We start from the raw sequence: 19,506 nt of genomic DNA on the forward strand, positions 1-19,506 counted from the left end.
CCTCCCTCTGACAACACCTCCCCTCTCTTTACACTGTCACAATCTCTCCTATCTTTTCCTTTTTTTTTTTTTTTTGCTATACTCTCCTTCTCATGCTCTGTCACGCTCTTCTATCTTTTCCCCTTACTCTGACACACTTGTCTTTCTGTCATACTCTCCTAGCCTTTTCTTCTCACCCTGGTATTCTCCCTTACCTTTCCTTCCCTTATTCTGTTACACTCCCCTTTACCATCTCCTCTCACTCTGTCACACTCTCCTGTCTTTCTTTCTGTCATTCTCTCCTATCTCATCCCCTTACTGTCACATACTTGTTTTTATTCCTCACTTATCATTCCTCCTCACTGCTGTGTTCTGCTGTCTTTCACTCTCCTTTCTTCTCCCTCTCACTCTATCATATTCTCCTTTCACTCTGTCACATTCTTTTCTCTCTCGTTTTCTCCTGTCCTCCTGTCTCTCACTGTCACACTCTCTTTTCTCTCACTCTGTCACACTCTTTTCTCTCTCGTTTTCTCCTGTCTCTTCCTGTCACACTCTTTCTCTCTCGTTTTCTCCTGTCCTCCTGTCTCTCACTTTGTCGTGCTCTTTTTTTCCTAGTCACTGTTCTTTTTCTTCCCCTCATTCTGTCACTCTTTTATTCTCCCATTCACCATTACAGCCCTTAACTCTTTCACGCTTTCTTACAGTTCTTCTTTCTGTGTCTCACCCCTTTCCCTTCAGCACATCTTCCTCTCACCCTCCTCTTCGCACTCTGATTTACCCCTCTGCCCTGCACGTTTCCTGCCTCTCGCCAAGCCTAGCTTTTCACAGTGAGGTGATGCTCAGAAGAACCGGGGTAGATACCACGCATCCCTGCAGCTTTCACGTCCTCCTTGCCTGCTCATCTCCACCTGTCTGCCTCTCTTTTTGCTCTGCTTTCTTCTCTGCTCAGGACAAATGTGAAGGAATTTGGAAATGAACTCTGTCCTTTTTTATTGCTCACTGTTAACTGTTTGATATTTTCTGTCCCTCCCCCCCCCCCCCCCCCCTCTCCCTTCTTCTATGGCTCCCTTTTACCTCATTCTCTTCCCACTCTGTTTCTTCTGGGCTGCCCTATTTATTTTCTTGTCTTTGTTTCTGTGTGCTCCGTCTTGTATGGCTGTGTCAGAGGAGGAAGGTGCGACCCCGAGGGAGTAATCTCAGTGTATGTACCTCATCTTACTGTCTATTCTCTTGCTCTCCCTCTCTTAATTGTCCCTGTTCCCCAACTTCAGTCAGAGCTCTTCTGAGCATCTTCAGTCCTGACCCCATGTGAGCAGCTTGCCCCTCCCCAACCCCAGAGTGTATGTTATCCCACTAAGGGGGGGAAGTTATCAATGTGGGCTCCTGTTAAGATGGGTTATTTTACTACTAACTGGTGCCATTTTAGCACAGGATCCCATTTTATGCAATGAGATCTAGTTACTAATAATTGGGGCTACCAATAAAATAACCCCTCAACCGAAGCCCACACTGATAACTTCTCTCCTTAATTAAAAAAGAGTCTCTAGAAAATGAAATCACTGCTATATATAATAAAAGTGAGCCAAGTATAGAGCACTCAAGCCATTGTGACATCACTGATGTTGATTCTTATTGGTGTAATGAGGCATTATGACATCACAATTTCAGCTCTGGTTGCCAGAGACTGAAACTCTTCACACTAAGGGGGGAAGCTATCAAAGTATAGGACAATCAAGCCATTGTGATATCACTTATGAGGTTGTCTCTTATTGGTGAAATGAGATAAACTTTTCATACTAAGGGAGGAAGTTATCAATGTGGGATACTGTTAAGATGGGTTATTTTACAACTAACTGGTGCTATTTTAGCACAGGTCCCATTTTATGAAATGAGACTAGTTACTAATAAGGGGTTAACAGTAAAATAACCCATGTTAACGGTAGTCCACGTTGATAACTCAGCTCACTTTATAACATATAGCAGTGATTTCACTTTCTAGAGACATTTCTTTTTTCTTTAATTAAGGGGGGATGTTATCAACATGGGTTAGCGTTAAGATGGGTTATTTTACCACTAACTGGTGCTATTTTAGCACAGGTCCCATTTTATGCAGTGAGACCTAGTTACTAATAACTGAGGGCAACAGTAACATAATTCAACTTAAGGTTAAAACATGTTAATAACTTCCCTGCTTAATTCTATAAACAGCACGCAAAGTCATGTGGACAATGGCACGCAGTTATAAAACGGTACCACTTCTGTGCATAACTTCATTTGTCCTTGATTATACTTAATTGGCAATAACTATCTATAGTTGGCCCTAATTGGTAACAGTGTGCAGTTGACACTGAGTTATGACCTTATTCTCTCATGTGTGCATAAGTTATCCAGTGGGTAACTGCATGGGGATGTTCGTGGGGGCACAGGCAGGCCATGGACTTTCTTACACTATAGGATACTCTCTGTTATGCACAAGGTGCTGCATTTAGACATGGTCTAAGTGGTTGCGCTTGAATGTTGGCATATAAATGGAGCTCTGAGTTAGTGTTCTATAACGCTCTTGTGACTATAGAATTTGTAATTCCCATATGAAAATGTGGCACCTGACTTCAAGTGATCTTTCTTGAATTCATCCCATATGGCCCTATGTTCAAAATTATCCAAAATTCTTAAATTGCGTCACTTCACCTAATTCTATAGATTTGATCATCAAAAGCTTGAGGTAATCCGGAAATGAGAGCCCCATACCAGCACTAACTGTGCTGCCCCTTTAAGGGCACTTTTCAAGCCCTGTGCTTTGTGTAAAATCCATATCACAGCTGCAAAGTATCCACCTTCAGAAGATGATGTGTGCAAAGTTGAAAATGCATGCATCATTGTTTAGCTGACGTGGCCAGTGGCCTTTTAAACTCAGCCTTGGTGGTGAAATTAAACAATGATATTCTGTACCAATCTCTGGAAACCACGCAGCCCCGAATATCTGGGCAGAGGAGTGAGTGCCATCATTATCGGGCAATGATATCCAGACCATTATCTGCATCGCTATCCAGAGAAAGTTAGAAAACCTAACTTTATCTGGACCGTAATTCAGACAGCAGACTCCAGATAACTTACCATTCCAGCCACGCTCCGCACCCTCACCGCACTACGCAGTCTATAAGGATATTCAGAGACATGATCTAGGTAGTGGCACCAAATTATCTTTGGAGAGTTGCAGCTAAGCCATTACCTCAAAGCAGCTCTTCTTATCCAGATAAATAGCTTTGACTATTGAGCCCGTGATTTATAGGTGCAGGATTTCCCTGTCCTGGTTTGAACATACTGATCTCAATGCAGTTACAGGTGCAGTGCGCAAACCTTTAGCTGCATCGAGGGAAGGGTAGGTTTACAACAAAAATTGTTATTTACCCACAAAGATTGTTTGTTTGAAAAATTCACTCCCGGAAGTGAAAACTGGAAATGTGTGATTTGCAGAAAATAACGACGTGGATTTAAAAATCCTTTTGCACCTCTTCTCTCAGCTTGCCTCTTTCTTCTGATTACAACAGACCCCCTTGATACACATGGGTTTTTAAATTATTTTATTGACCAATGGGGTTCACTGATGGTCCATAGATTCTCAGTAGTGGACGGCTCAGTATCTGTCCAACCATTCTGCCATGTCTGTTTGGTGGAGGGCGAAGTCAGTTTCAAGTTGACGCTCGCACTCATTCCTCTCTGTTTAGCAGTGATGAATCTACTAAACAGTCACTGACAATGGTGCTCAGTTGCATATACCTTGCATGTGTTCAGAGCCATTGACTCTGTGAATACCGATGACGGATCAATGTATCAATTCAAATACCATTGCTGGCATTTAAATTAACGAGCTGACTGCCTCTGCTGAAAATCCAGCTTCAAATTTCCAGCCCTAACAATAAAATTGATGAAGGCAGAGTAGACCCTCGACATATGTGATCGGGATAAGCATGCGTGGACAAAAGAGGAATGTGATACGAGAAAAAATGTCACACTCCAGACAGGAAATGTGTTACTTTACAGAGCAGAAGAGCCATGTGACTGGATACAAAGGCCTTCAGCTGTTTCCAGAAAATTGATGTGGCTGTGTCAAGACATTATTGATTTTCCTGCATATACAGGTTTCCATTTTCACTTCCAGGATCACTGATTGCTTTAAAGTGATACTGCAATCTCTGCTCGTTGAATTCTTGAAAGATTGTGATGAAGTGCTAGTATTTCATTTTGAATTGTCACCGTGCACATGTTCAGTTGTGTCTCCTGTAATCTAACAGGGATTCAATTTTTGGTAATATGGGGGAAGTCAACAGACACTGTCCTCAGGAAAGTCTGACTGTTCCCCCCTCCCCCTTCTTATCGTGCTGCTTGGGTCCCCCCAGGGCTGTGCTGCCCCAAGTGACTACCTGGTCTTACCTAAAGGTGGGATCAGCCCTGGGACTCCTACTGCTTCAGTGTGCACCCCCTTCTCCGACCCACCTCAGTGGCTGCTAGTGGAAAACAAAACCTTCCACAAGCAAACTTAGGCAACACACAAGAATGGAAGATGCCAGTTGCAATCTCCAAGGTGATCAATAAAAACATTTATTTTTCAGATTCAACATGTAATAACACTGACAGCAGAAACCCAACACGGGTCGTGTTTTGGCACCCAAGCCTTCATCAGGGTTTCTTATAAGCCAGCCATAAAATCATAAAAACATTCCACTTCTATTGAAGCAATGTATTTTTGTTGCTATCAGTGACTTTCGCTGAGCAAAGTTCTGATTCATGGTGTTAAATGTTTATTTCATCATCTGTATGTTTTTATGATTTTATGGCTGGCTTATAAGAACTGTCACAAAAAGACTCCAGTGTAATTTAGATATCAAAAAAACGTTTATTCATTATACTTTAGTGTCATCCTACAACAGCTGACACTATCAACTACCTAAAAACTCTCATTCACTTCATCCACTCGCCGTTCTCACCCTGTACCTAATAATAGAAACTACACTAAATTGCATTACAAACGTACAACACTTGTTAAATTAATTTACATGTTGCACAAGTTTTACACAGTTGACAGAGAACCACTACCCAGTCTGTCCAACGCAGTGATTAATGCCACGCTTTCCACCAGGCCACTGCTTTCCAGATGTTAATTATTTAGTCCCAAATATGCAGGAACAAACTAAAATGTTGATGATCTATCAACTGCTTGCACGCAGAAATTTCTCAGTACCTGTACAGTGATCTTAAAGGACGCTTGTTGAAGTAGCAGACTGCGTGCAAGCAGTTGATAGATCATCAACATTTTAGTTTGTTCCTGCATATTTGGGACTAAATAATTAACATCTGGAAAGCAGTGGCCTGTTGGAAAGCGTGGCGTTAATCACTGCGTTGGACAGACTGGGTAGTGGTTCTCTGTCAACTGTGTAAAACTTGTGCAACATGTAAATTAATTTAACAAGTGTTACATATTGTACATTTGTAATGCAATTTAGTGTAGTTTCTATTATTAGGTACAGGGTGAGAACGGCGAGTGGATGAAGTGAATGAGAGTTTTCAGGTAGTTGATAGTGTCAGCTGTTGTAGGATGACACTAAAGTATTTTTTTAATTTGTATCTTTATTAATAAATTCAATTTTCACAACAAAGTGTAAATATGCAATCGGCATTATTCTACAAATGAAATTCAAAATACAATTGAATAATTGAAAGAAAAATGTAAGTGCCTATTTGTCCACAAACAAAGAAATTTGGTACCAAGATAAAAGAATTAAAAAAGAAATTAAAGCATATTAGCGGCTGCTGCCTCGGGTTATCGACCCAAGCCTGCTTGTTAGGGTGGGCATACTACATTCACATCGGCTCTAGCATCAAGAAATTCTTTAAACTGTTTTGGGTCTACAAACTGAAACTGTTTACCCTCAAGCAGTACATTACAAATACAAGGAAAACGTAATACAAAATTAACTCCCAGTGCCAACGCTCTAGGGCGCTGCTCCAAAAAAGCCTTGCGCCTTATCTGTGTAGGCCTCGAGAGGTCTGGAAAAATTCGAACCTTTGAGCCCAGAAACAAGTTTTCTAAATGTCTTAAGGAAAGTCTTAAAACAGCATTGCGGTCAGGCTCCAGTGCAAAAGTGACCAGCATAGTTGACCTCTGTGTAATTATTTCCAATGAATTTTCCAGGAAGGAGGTAAGATTCATCCCATCCCCCACCACTAGGGGATTTCCGACAGTCCCCTTCGGATTCCAGATGTAATAGGCCCGAGTAATGGGAGGTAGTGAGTCTCTATCCATTCCGAGAATATCAACCATATATTTTTTTGCCATCTCGGTAGGAGAAATTAAAGGAGATTTGGGGAAATTTAGAAACCTAAGGTTAAGTTTCCTAACCTGGTTCTCCAGGTACTCCATTCGTTTATGCATGAAATTATTGTCTTTGACCAATGCAGTTTCCAAATTCCCCATTTCTTGAAGCTCATTATTCACTTTATCTAATTTCAAGGTCTGCTGTGCAGTCACTTGCGCTTGGAGCAGCGCAGCTTCAGACAAAACTTTAATATCACCAGTATGTTCTTTCAAAGTATTCTGCATAGAAACCTGAATGCTGTACACCATGTCCCACAGTGACTCAAGTGTCACTACTGCTGGTCTAACCACGCCACTTAAAGCTGGGAGAGATTGAGATTGGGCTTCAGTTCGAGATAGTTTTAAAACAATATCTTGAGGTAATACCTGTGAGGCTGATTGAATTAACTGCTCTCGTTCATGAGCTCCATTCTCTATGGCTGCAGACCTTCCCTCAGACAGGTTCGATTGAGCCCCTTCGGCTTCCGTCGCTGTTCGGGCTGCAAACACCTCTCTCCCAGGCTGAGGCGGAGCAATACGATCCACAGGGCTCAAGGAAGCCCCGTTAGGACTCTCAATCGGCGGCAAAGCGTCGAGAGTTGCAGTAGGGGTCGAAGTGCCCCGAGGCCCCGATTGTTGCTTGGAGAATTGCAGGGTCGTCTGCTTCAACGTTGGGATGGTCTCTGGAACCGAGGGAAGTTCCCTGACCTTTCCCCTCCGCTTCCCCATCCGAAAAAACGAGGAGACAGAAGCACCAACGGAGCTGAAGACCGGAGCTTCCTCGAGAGCAACTTCAGGTGCGTCCGTTTAAAACGCCATCTTGGCACCAAAAACCGCCGGATGACACTAAAGTATAATGAATAAAAGTTTTTTTGATATCTAAATTACACTGGAGTCTTTTTGTGACAGGTTTTAAATTTGACTCTGGGAGTTGAGCATTGTCCCCTAATTAGTAGCATTGAGAACCCTAATTGCTGATCACTGGAACTGTAGAGTTTCAGGTCATCTACAAACAGTAAGCATGACGAAACCTCTGGTTCATTGGCATCATTAGGAGTGAAGCTAAACTCAGAACCCATAGACTTAATAAGATTCTCAGTCAGTAGATTAAGGGCCACACAAAACAGAAGCGGTGACAGGGAGACTCCCTGAAATATGTTTCATTGGATCTTGATGTTAGGAATGACAAACTGTCCATCTGCATATTTCAGGTGGAACATGGTTTGCCATATTTTCACGGTGAACTTGATGTATTCGATCAATCCAGAGTTTATTTTGTACATTTCAAGGCAATTTATTATTCAGTAATGTAGAATGCTGTGAAAGGCTTTCTCATAATCAATACACACTACACTGAGACTTCTGCTTTTCTTAGCACTGATTATGATGGCTTTATTCAGCATTAACTGGTCCTTGGTTCCATATTCTCCCTTCTTATTGCTCCTTTGTTCTACTGCCATGATGTTATTAGAGTGATATGATCACATATTCTGTTGGCATCTGTTGTAGTGAACAACTTATAGACTCTAGACAGACAAGTGTTGGGTCTGTATTAATTTTGGGGAATGTTACTCGGATCTCCCTTTGGAAGAAGTGTTCTATTCATTCTTAGCCACAGTGGTGTTGTCTAGCTGCCTGTCCAAATAATTTTTGCAGTCTCCCAGGTCTTGGTGTAAGGATGTTAGCTGAGCCAAAAACTGGCGACTCCATCTTGGGCCAGTGCTCTTCCAGTTTGGGGCTTTTCTTAACCTGTTTTCCAGTTCATTTGTTGTTACATCAGGCCATTCCATAACCTTAATGTTTGCTTTTTCCAGATTCTCCTGTATGCTGGGTAGCCACTCTGCTTCTCGGTTGTGGTCTACAGGATCCTCGTATAAACTTCCCCAGAACATTTCTGTTTCATCTTTAGTCGGTTGTAGTTACGTTGTACTTATGCTCTTTCCCAGTTCCCTGTAAAATTGTTTTGGGTTCTCTCTATACAGTTTTTTTTTTATATCTCCTTTCCTGTTCTCTTCATATCCCTACAAACTTGCTCTTAAGTTGTGATCCTTTTAGATACTCATCTATCAGGGACACCTCTGCTCGCAATGACTTTATTCTTACTGTTATCTTTCTATGCTTCCTCTACCCCTATATCTTTATTGGTAGAATTCTCCCAGTAATAATTTTTGCATTCAATTCTGTGATATTTGTGGATTGTCCCCTAATACAGGTTATGGTCTTATTCATCTTACTTATCACACTCTTCACTCTAGGTGTTAAATTCACCTTGGATAATCTTTCTCTGCATAAAGCCTGTTTTACGTGCTTAAAATTGTGTGGCTGAATATGCACATGGAAACAATCATACCATATGCATCCATTCCTAGGGGATGCAGTCTGGGGAAGCAGGGACAGATGCAGTGTTCACATGTTCTCTATGAAGTACATGGGTACAAACGCAGTGCACACACATGCATTTACAGCTTTTTTGAAGCAGGTACATGGACATTTGCATGATAACAGAGTTGGATCTGGAAACCTTATTTTATAAAGGCATTAGGCACCTATGTGTCTTTACAAAACAAGAAAAGTCCAAAAAAATATTTTGTAGAGGTGAAACAAACAGAACACTTCCTAGTAAACCCCCACACATTAAATAAACTCGTATGTCCAGAGATGAATACAACATCATCAAAAGTGTGGCAAAGGGATCATCAGAACGGGTAGCTATATGACATACTGTCTCAAAAATCTCCCACAGTACAATCATCGGTCCCAGTGACTAATTAAGGAAAAAAAATTCATTGCACAACAATATATATATATATATATATATATATATATATATATATATATATAACTTGACAGCTAGCCAAGATGAATTCCAGCACATTCCCATTCCAAACTCCCAGCTCTGCATCAGGATGAGTGCTCTCAATGTATCAAATATATAGACAAACTCATTTCAACCTTATGTTTGCCCTGATGCAGACCTGGGAGCTCAAAACGTGATTGTATCGGTGTTCATCTTGGCTGGCTCTCAAGTAATTTTTTTTTTTTTTTGCTGTGGAATAATGTTTTTTCCTTAATATTACTTACTGGGACTGACAATTGTACTACAGGAGAATTTTGAGACAGTTTGTTCTATAGATTCCCTTTGCTACAATTTTGAAGTTGTATTCTTCTGTGGACATAGGGCTGTAAAATCATGCTTTTAATGTGCAGACTGAAAGAGGGGCTGAAGAGTAAGTGCTAGTCATGGGCAGGGCATCAGGGTATAATTCCAGCACTGCCACTGAGTCTCTCTGGGGTGAGTCACTTTCCAGTTCTAAGCCCCAGTTCCGTCATGGACTCTATATGTGGCCTCAGGGTGAGTCCTTTTCTCTCCTGTGCCTCTGTCCTAATCCCCAGCTCTGTCACTGTGTGTGACCTTAGGGTGAGCCCCTTTCTCTCCTGCGCCTCAGTTCTAATTCCCAGCTCTGTCACTGTGTGTGACCTCAGGGTGAGTCTCTCTGCCCCCTGTGCCTGGTTCTCTCACTGATTCTCTGTGTTTGACCTTGGGGAAGTCACTGACATTTCTAATCCTCAGCTCTGATACAAACTCTGCGTGTGGCATTAGGGTGAGTTATAATCCCCACCTCTGGCACTCTTTGTGTAAGACCCTGGAGTATGTCCCATTCTCTCCCTAAGCCTCAGTCCCTGACACCATGTGACCTCAGAGGAGGGGGGTCACATTCTCTCCTTGTGCCTCAGTCCCAGACCCCTGCTGTGTTCCCAGTAACCTGGGTGGGGGGGGGGGGGGGAGAATCACTTTATCCTTTAGTGTCTCAGTTCACCCTCAGGATAAAGAGGTTTCAGGGCAGCTGCTGTTTTTCCAATCTCCTTACCAGGTGCACAAATGAGGGCATCTCTGTGGCATCGGGGGTTGAGGCATGCCCAAGTAAGTGTACCCTAAGGCAGCTTCCCTTCTGTGCTGAACCAGCATGTTTATATCAACCTCTGATTTACAGACCATTGCTGACGCCAGCCCAATGAAGCGCTCAGCCTCCATGTTGGGACACCCACACACAAAAGGCATTCGATTGGATGAGTATTCCCTGGAGAGGGTTGTACCAGAGGAGAACCAGGTCCAGCGACGGAGGGAAAGAAGCCATCGAACGTCCGAGCGGTCACTCAGCAGATATACAGACATAGACACAGGTCAGAGCTTTTGACTGCATGCTGAGAGTGTATGATGTGCATGGAGGAAGGATGGAGCTGCGATTACAGAATGAAGAGTATGCCGAGTGAGCAGGGAAAAGCAGAGCACAGGCGGAAGTGGGGTAAATGTCACAGCTTTCAGAGGACATGTCCAGGGAGCTCAGAACAGCTCTGGAGTAGCATGTGGCTGGATCTAGCAGAAATGATGAGGACTCCAATGGAGCACTGGATTACAAACTTGTTGGGTATGAGAGTTAGGAGTGTGCGACACCCTGGTGTTTTCTGCGCTCAGGGTTAGGAGCTTATGTATCTGCGGGAGTGTGCAGCACCCCTAATGTTTTCTGTGTGAGTGTATCTGTCTGTGGGAGTTGAGCTGATAATGCTGCTTATGTGTGTTAAGGGAACAAGCCCTATATTCCTGGGAGGGAGCGGGGATTGGCAGTCATTCGAGGGATATGTTTTCAGTATCTTACTACTACTACTACTTATCATTTCTATAGCGCTACTAGACGTACGCAGCGCTGTACACTTGAACATGAAGGGACAGTCCCTGCTCGACAGAGCTTACAATCTAATTAGGACAGACAAACAAGAGATAAGGGAATATTAAAGTGAGGATGATAAAATAAGAGTTCTGAACAAGTGAATAAGGGTTAGGAGTTAAAAGCAGCATCAAAAAGGTGGGCTTTTAGCTTAGATTTGAAGACGGCCAGAGATGGAGCTTGACATACCAGCTCAGGAAGTCTATTCCAGGCATATGGTGCAGCAAGATAAAAGGAACGGAGTCTGGCGTTAGCAGTGGAGGAGAAGGGTGCAGATAAGAGAGATTTACCCAGTGAACGGAGTTCCCGGGGAGGAATGTAGGGAGAGACGAGAGTGGAGAGGTGCTGAGGAGCTGCAGAGTGAATGCACTTATAGGTTAATAAAAGGAGTTTGAACTGTATGCGGAAACGGATAGGGAGCCAGTGAAGTGACTTGAGGAGAGGGCTAATATGAGCATAACGACACTGGTGGAATATTAGTCGTGCAGCAGAATTTTGAACAGATTGAAGAGGAGAGAGATGGCTAAATGGGAGACCTTTGAGAAGCAAGTTGCAGTAGTCTAAGCGAGAGGTGATAAGAGTGTGGATGAGGGTTCTGGTAGTGTGTTCAGAAAGGAAAGGGCAAATTTTGGTGATATTATAGAGAAAGAAATGACAGGTTTTAGCAGTCTGCTGAATAATAGTCCCATTAACATGAACATCCCTGTTGCTTGTGCCTGCTCTGTGACTGTATGTGAGTGATACTGTATCTAAAGCTCTCGATGTGATCCAAATCTGCAGTCCCTAGATCAGAATTATCTCTGAATTCTCAACTAGCTGCGGGGGGGGGGGGGGGGGGGGGGGAGGAAGACCTGATCTTTTAGTGACATCTGGTGGTCAGGCAATGAACTGCTCTTAGCTGTCTGCATAGCACTGTGTGTACTGAGGTTTTCACCTCTCTCACTGCCTGTGTGGATACTGCTCTAGGAAGTGTGGGGAGACCGGGCGCTAGATGTGGTATCCCTGACTCTGCTGTGTTGCCGATCAAGTTGCCATGGTGGCCATAGAGTCCCAGTGAACAGCACCTGATGGGGTTATTCTCTGTGTGTGATATTTGTGGCTGGTCGTTAAGTGATAGATGGACCGTGCTAGGGAAGCAGCTTTTGTTTGTAATGGCACTGAAACGTGCATATGGCCTCTTTGCACCAATTAGTGTCAGAGTTTCCTTTCCTGTCTATGTGCCGGTGACTCTGAGTCTCAGATTCTCTTTGTGTGTCTTCTCTCCCCACACCAGGGCTAGGAACAGACCTAAGCATCACCACACAGTCGGGAGATCTGCCCCCTAAAGAGAGGGACCAGGAACGAGGAAGATCTAAGGACAGAAAACACCATCACCATCACCATCACCACCACCACCATCACCATCACACGTCATCAGACAAGGACCACCATGACTACAGCCGGCGCTGGTCCCGCTCTCCCAGCGAGGGCCGGGAGTGTGGCCCATACAGGCAGGTGGGTCTGACTTCCTCAACAGATACAAGTGAGGCAGATGGCACCAGTCACTAAGGGAAGGCAAACCTCATGCTGACCTTTCCCTCGCTGTAGGACACTGGTAAGCCTTCCCTCGCTCAATGCTCATGAGGTTTCTACAGCTCAAGGAACCAGAACCACAGCTACAGCTAGTGACCAGGCTGCAGAGCACTGGGTTCTGGAGGGAGCCCAAGTCTGCAGACTGCTACATGGCTCAGCGGCATGAAAAGATGTGTTAAAACAAGCAAGAAATCCCTAGGTAGGTGTGATGAAGGCTCATGCCATTGTAGTCTTCCAGAGACTGGTTCATACCGGTCATAGAAAAGCTAATGCTTTGTATACTGGTGATATTGGGAGAGGACTCTGACAGAAAGAGGGATATCTCTCAATTGGAACTCATTGGGATTGGTAATAGTTGGAAAAGGCTCCTCAGTCTGGGCTGCTGATACTGGGAAAGTGGTCTCTTAGTGGATTGGTGGCAGGAGGAGAGGGACTCAGTCTGGGCTGATAATACGGGAAGAGGAACTGTTGTGTCCCCACCTATAGTGGGTCTCCATCTCTCTCCACTGTCCTTTCCTGCAGTGACTTCAATATGTCTTCACTCTATCTCCACTTGCAGCGGCTTTCAGATCTGCTCAGCCTGTATCCCTGCTTGCAATGACTTTGTGTCTCCGTGTTCCCCACCCTCAGTGTTTCTAAACTACTCTTTTCTGTGTCTGAACTGTGTCCAAGCCCATAGCAGCCTCAGATCTGCTCTGCTGTGACCCCAAATGAGGTGGTTTTCAGTCCCATGATTCCACAAAGTCTCTGTTTATCATGGTTCTTAGCTCTGCTCCATCATGTCCACACCTGCAGCAGCCCAATGCCACTATAGAAACAAGATGGAAGATAAGGGCAAAAGGCCCATTCAGTCTGCCCATCCTCAGCATCCACTATCTCCTCCTGTCCTATGCTTTCTTAAATTCAGACACAGTCCTTGTCTCCACCATCTCCACCCTATTCAACACATCCACCATCCTTCCATGAAAACGTATTTCCTTAAATTACTCCTGAGCCTATCACATCTTAACTTCATCCTATGCTCTGTCATTCCAGAGTTTTCCTTCACTTGAAAGAGGCTTACCTCCTGTACATTAATGCCACGGAGATATTTAAACATCGCTATCATATCCCCTCTCTCCCACCTCTCTTTCAATTTATAGATGTTGAGGTTCATAAGCCTGTCCCCATATGTTTTATGACAGAGAAAACTGACCAATTTTGTAGTCGCCTTCTGGTCTGACTACATGCTGTTTATATCCTCCAGAATTGCACACAGTATTCTAAATGGGGCCTCAACAGAGACTTATCACCTCTTTTTTCCTACTGGTCCTCTCCCTATGCACCTGAGCATCCTTCAGGCTTTGACCATCGCCTTTTCTATCTGCTTGGCCACCTTAAGATCATCAGATACGATCATCCCTAAGTCCCGCCCTTCATTCATACACAGAAGTACTTCACCCCCTATAATATACCGTTCCCTTGAATTGTTGCAAACCAAGTGTATGACCCTGCATTTTTTAGCATTAGATCTTAGTTGTCAATTATTGGACCATTGTTCAAGCTTCTTATGATCCTTTCTTATGCTATCTACACCCTCCGGGGTGTCAACCCTATTACAGAGTTTGGTATCACCCGCAAAGAGACACACCTTACCAGACAGTTCTTCAACAATATGACTCACAAAGATGTTAAAAAGAGCCGGCCTAATGACCGATCCCTGCAGCACACCACTGATAACATCCTTTTCCTCGGAGCAAGCTCCATTTAGCACTACCCTCTGTCTCCTTCCATTTAACCAGTTTTTAACCCAGTCAATAACTTTAGGTCCCATACTTAGGGCACTCAATTTATTTATCCAAGTACACCACATCTAGTGCCCCTCCCGTATCCAACTGTTTGGTCACCCAGTCAAAAAAATCAATCAGATTTGTCTGACAAGATCTGCTGCTACTGAAACCATGATGCCTCGGGTCCTGCAGTCCATTTGATTCTAGAAACCTCACAATCCTCTGCTTTAGAAGCATTTCCATTAGTTTATTCGCCACTGAGGTAAGACTAACAGGTCTGTAAATTCCAACCTCCTTTTTACTTCTGCTCTTGTGCAGACGGACTACATCTGCTCTTTTCCAGTCCTCCAGGACCACTCCAGACTCTAAGGAAGAATTGAAGAGCTCAAACAATGGAGCAACCCCATCATTTGGTTTTTAGTTTAGCCAGCTTCTCGCCAACACAGTCTTCTGAAAATTGGTCCTGGACTACTACACAATCATTCTAATTAGCATTTGTTTTCTATGGTCCTATATACAGCCTCTAGATCTAGAAATTTGTTTCCCATACTACAGGCATTGGTACACAAAGCTCTCCAGATATGACCCTTTTGATGTCTTACATGAATGTAAGAACACTTCATACACAAACTGTAGCACAGGTATAAAGAGCAAGTTCCAACCACACACTGTGCACAATATTATATATACTCATAGTGTTAACATGAATGTAAGACACTTTCCCACTGATATTTTGCCACCGCTGGTGCTGAACTCGGATATTCAATGCCATGCTGTTTCTGCTGACTGGCATTGAATATCCAGGGTTGTTTTTTTTGGCTGGCTTTAACGTAACCAGCTATTTGACTATTCAGTGCTGGACAGTTTTAAGTTAATAGTGGCTAAAGATAGAACAGCTATTTAGGTACGATTTGCCCACTAAACCTAGCTGGATAGCACTTGATAGTCACGGATAGCTGGTAGCCATTATGCGCTAGTATCCAGTGGTGATAACTGGCTATGTTGCACTGAATATTGGCATTTAGCTGGCTAAGCGCTATTTAACAGGCCCTATGTCTCCATTGTGTCCCTGCCTATCACAGCTCTCAGTTCTGCTCCACCACATCTAAACCTGCAGTGACTCAGCACCACAGTTTTATTTATTTGTTACATTTATACCCCGCTCTTTCCCGCTCAATAGCAGGTTCAGTACGGCTTACAAAGCATGGGTTACAAGTGTCACAAAGATAATAAAGCTATAGAGTAGTAGAGTTATGCTATAGTTGTGCTATATCATACAGTGCCATCTCTACAGTACTTCCTGCTTATTGCAGCTCTCAGCTCTTTTTCCAACATGTTCGTGCCTGAAGTGGCTTTAAGACCATGCCACCACGTTTCAAGTGTTTCCCTGCCAATCAAGGCTCTCAGTTCTGCTACGTCCACACTTGTGGTGGCTTTCAGCCCTACAACACTGTGTATCCACTGTATCACTGCCTATCGTGGCTCTCATCTCTGCTCCACTGTATCCACATCTGCAGTGGCTTTCAGCCCCACACCACTGTGTATCCACTGTGTCACTGTCTATCGTGGTTCTCAGCTTTACTCCACAGAATCCACATCTGCAGTGGCTTTCAGCCCCACACCACTGTGTCACTGTCTATCGTGGCTCTCATCTCTGCTCCACTGTATCCACATCTGCAGTGGCTTTCAGCCCCACACCACTGTGTATCCACTGTGTCACTGTCTATCGTGGTTCTCAGCTTTACTCCACAGAATCCACATCTGCAGTGGCTTTCAGCCCCACACCACGGTGTCACTGTCTATCATGACTCTTATCTCTGCTCCACTGTATCCACATCTGCAGTGGCTTTTAGCCCCACACCACTGTGTCACTGTCTATCGTGGCTCTCAACTCTGCTCCACTGTATCCACATCTGCAGTGGCTTTCAGCCCCACATCACTGTGTATCCACTGTGTCACTATCGTGGTTCTCAGCTTTACTCCACTGAATCCACATCTGCAGTGGCTTTCAGCCCCACACCACTGTGTCACTGTCTATCGTGGCTCTCATCTCTGCTCCACTGTATCCACATCTGCAGTGGCTTTCAGCTCCACACCACTGTGTATCCACTGTGTCACTGTCTATCGTGGTTCTCAGCTTTACTCCACTGAATCCACATCTGCAGTGGCTTTCAGCCCCACACCACTGTGTCACTGTCTATCATGGCTCTTATCTCTGCTCCACTGTATCCACATCTGCAGTGGCTTTCAGCCCCACACCACTGTGTCACTGTCTATCGTGGCTCTCATCTCTGCTCCACTGTATCCACATCTGCAGTGGCTTTCAGCCCCACACCACTGTGTATCCACTGCGTCACTGTCTATCGTGGTTCTCAGCTTTACTCCACTGAAACCACATCTGCAGTGGCTTTCAGCCCCTCACCACTGTGTATCCACTATCACTGTCTATCGTGGTTCTCAGCTTTACTCCACTGTATCCACATCTGCAGTGGCTTTCAGCCCCTCACCACTGTGTATCCACTGTGTCACTGTCTATCATGGCTCTCACCTCTGCTCCACTGTATCCACATCTGCAGTGGCTTTCAGCCCCACACCACTGTGTCACTGTCTATCGTGGTTCTCAGCTTTACTCCACTGAAACCACATCTGCAGTGGCTTTCAATTTCCTTTGTTTCTCTTGGGTTCCCTCTCCTCTCCTCACCGCACTAGCACTGTTGGTAGACTCACGCTTCATGACCCAGCTGCTTGCCTCATTTATTTTCATTTGCTTTGTGGTTTCTTTGTTTCTTTTTCATTTTTCAGATGCATATGAGCAATTTAAAATTTTTTTGCTATTTTAACCCCAAAACTTACGAAACTTCATTTCTCTTCTCAATTTTTATTTATTTATTTATTTATTTTGTCTTTTCATTTGTTTTATTTTTATGGCTGTGGCTTTTTCCCTATTTTCCATTACAATGTTCAATCTCCTCTACCTCTCTGTCTGTTTCCCCTGGTTATGTTGCTACCCCTTTGTTCTTCCACCTCTTCTTGGTTCTTTTTCTTGTATTTTTCTTTTGATTTGCTTTCTTTCAATTTTCATGTAGGGCAGTAGTTCCGTCAGTGCGAGCCCAGTCCCGTCAACATCTGGCACCAGCACCCCTCGGCGTGGACGCAGACAGCTCCCCCAGACCCCATCCACGCCCAGGCCGCACGTGTCCTACTCCCCTGTGGTCCGCAAGCCCGTGAATACAAGCTCTCAGCAGCATTCATGCCGAATCTCCAGCCCTGGTTCTCGAAGACACACCCACCACACAGGAGAGCAGCTGAGTGGCAGCCGGTCCCCGGGGATGGAGAGGCACTCAGTCCCACGGAACGAGTCACCCCGTGCGCATCGCCACACCAGCAGTCGATGGTCGGCACCGAACCCTCACACATCGGAAGCACCGGCAGTACCACGGCATGGCACCTTCTACAGGAGCCCTGACTACACTGCACCGAACGGAGATACCTTTCCATATGAGAGCACACAGACACCCAGCTCAGGGCGGCCGCCCAGGACTTCCCGGGCTGGCACGGCCTCCGTTTCGCCCTCCAGGCATGGGCGGCGGTTGCCAAATGGTTACTATCATTCTCATGGACCAGTTAAGCCCCGGGGAGGGGGCTCCCGCAAAGGAATGCATGAACTGTACAGTGAAACAGACGATGATGACTGGTGCTGAAGGGGGTATCTGGAAGCAATGGAAAAAAAGCAATCAGGCAGCCCCTTCACCTCTTCTGCTGCCTGGTTTGATTCTACTGCGGCTCCTCCTGGGGAGAGGAGGACAGGAGCATGTTCATGAGAAGCCAGGAGGAAGTGCATCAGCAGCCTCTGAGGCTGGACAGAAACTCAGGCCACCCACTTTCCAAAACACTTCAGAGAAAAACGTTCCAAAGGAAGGAAACAAATTGTTTTTTTGCTTATATTGATGAGTTTTATCATCTGCTGACTTGGGTCACCGAAGTCTGTGGCCCAGCTATTTGTGTGGTGATGAGGGAGCTGATAAATCTCACTCACACACACACCCACACACATTCACACAGTACACTCACAGCACACACTACACACGAAGACAGTGGCATCACACACACCCATACACACAGACTCACATTACACAAATACACAGGCACTACATAGATACAGAGAGATACAGACACACACACATACGAGTGCTTGCTGGTAATATCAACCCCTTCCTATTACTGCCTGCAACAAAAAAATAACGACAAAAATCCAGAGCCAAACGGATTCGAGAAAAAACAGCGTTTCCTGCGCCAAACAGTTCTGCCTGAAGAGTTCTGTCCCTTCTTCTGCCTTTCCCCTTGTCTGAAGCTACGGGGTCGGGACTGTGATGTACTGCATGAAAAATTAAAACATTTAAGACAAAACAAGCAAAACGATTTAAAACCACAGAAAGTTTGATTGAAATGTTCTCCTTAGTCCTGTTGTTCAATGTTTTGAAGTTCTCTTCCTCCAGTGAAAGGAAATCAAAATGCCATGGGAATCCCACACAGCCAAGCGTGTAGAGAGTTTCTGTCCCAAAGCAAAGAAGAGAGAGTGACACAGATCTTCTGGCTCCCAGTGCAGGGCCCCAGCCCCCTCACCCCAGCCCCCCTCACCCCAGCCTCAGGTCCCTCACTCCAGTTTTATTCCAGGCTTGACTCAAACTCTCCCTTTCCCTGCATAAAACTATGACCCTTTTCCATTTCCCCAAGCATCTCCTCATTATAGGTGGACTCATGGTGCAATCAGTAGGTTACTTGCCTACTGTGTCCACAAACTGAGTTCAAGCTCCAGGCTAGCATGGGGTTTTCATCAAGGTAGCCAGCCTCAGGCCAACTCAGCCATCCATCCGCTTTGGGTCAGTAAATAAGGACTGGCCTTAGCAGGGAGGAAAAAATGACTGGTGAAGTCAATAGCAACCCAAACCCATTAACAGTCTGCCAAGAAACCATCATGCAAGTGGCAGCCCAAAAATTGTTGGTACTTCACCTTTATCTTCTTGTCCTTATTACATGCCACAGAAATTATGCATAACACCAAAACAAAATCTGGAAAGTGGGCAAAGATCATCCATTTCTTGAGTAGCTT

At 44.6% G+C, this 19,506-nt stretch overlaps 1 protein-coding gene across 3 annotated transcripts in view; it reads left to right on the forward strand.

Moving 5' to 3' along the window:
• Positions 1-18,488, forward strand: part of CACNA1A (calcium voltage-gated channel subunit alpha1 A) — a 191,315-nt gene extending 172,827 nt beyond the window's left edge. For all 3 annotated transcript variants that reach the window (XM_030196931.1, XM_030196930.1, XM_030196929.1), the window contains 4 exons: positions 1,145-1,180; positions 10,324-10,513; positions 12,329-12,549; positions 17,483-18,488. In XM_030196931.1, coding sequence (XP_030052791.1) covers positions 1,145-1,180; positions 10,324-10,513; positions 12,329-12,549; positions 17,483-18,097 — 1,062 coding nt within the window. In that variant the 3' untranslated portion in view covers positions 18,098-18,488. The remainder of the gene's footprint in view (positions 1-1,144; positions 1,181-10,323; positions 10,514-12,328; positions 12,550-17,482) is intronic.
• Positions 18,489-19,506: the final 1,018 nt, after the last annotated feature.

This window comes from Microcaecilia unicolor, chromosome 3, assembly GCF_901765095.1.
Source record: "Microcaecilia unicolor chromosome 3, aMicUni1.1, whole genome shotgun sequence".
Taxonomy (NCBI): Eukaryota; Metazoa; Chordata; class Amphibia; order Gymnophiona; family Siphonopidae; genus Microcaecilia; species Microcaecilia unicolor.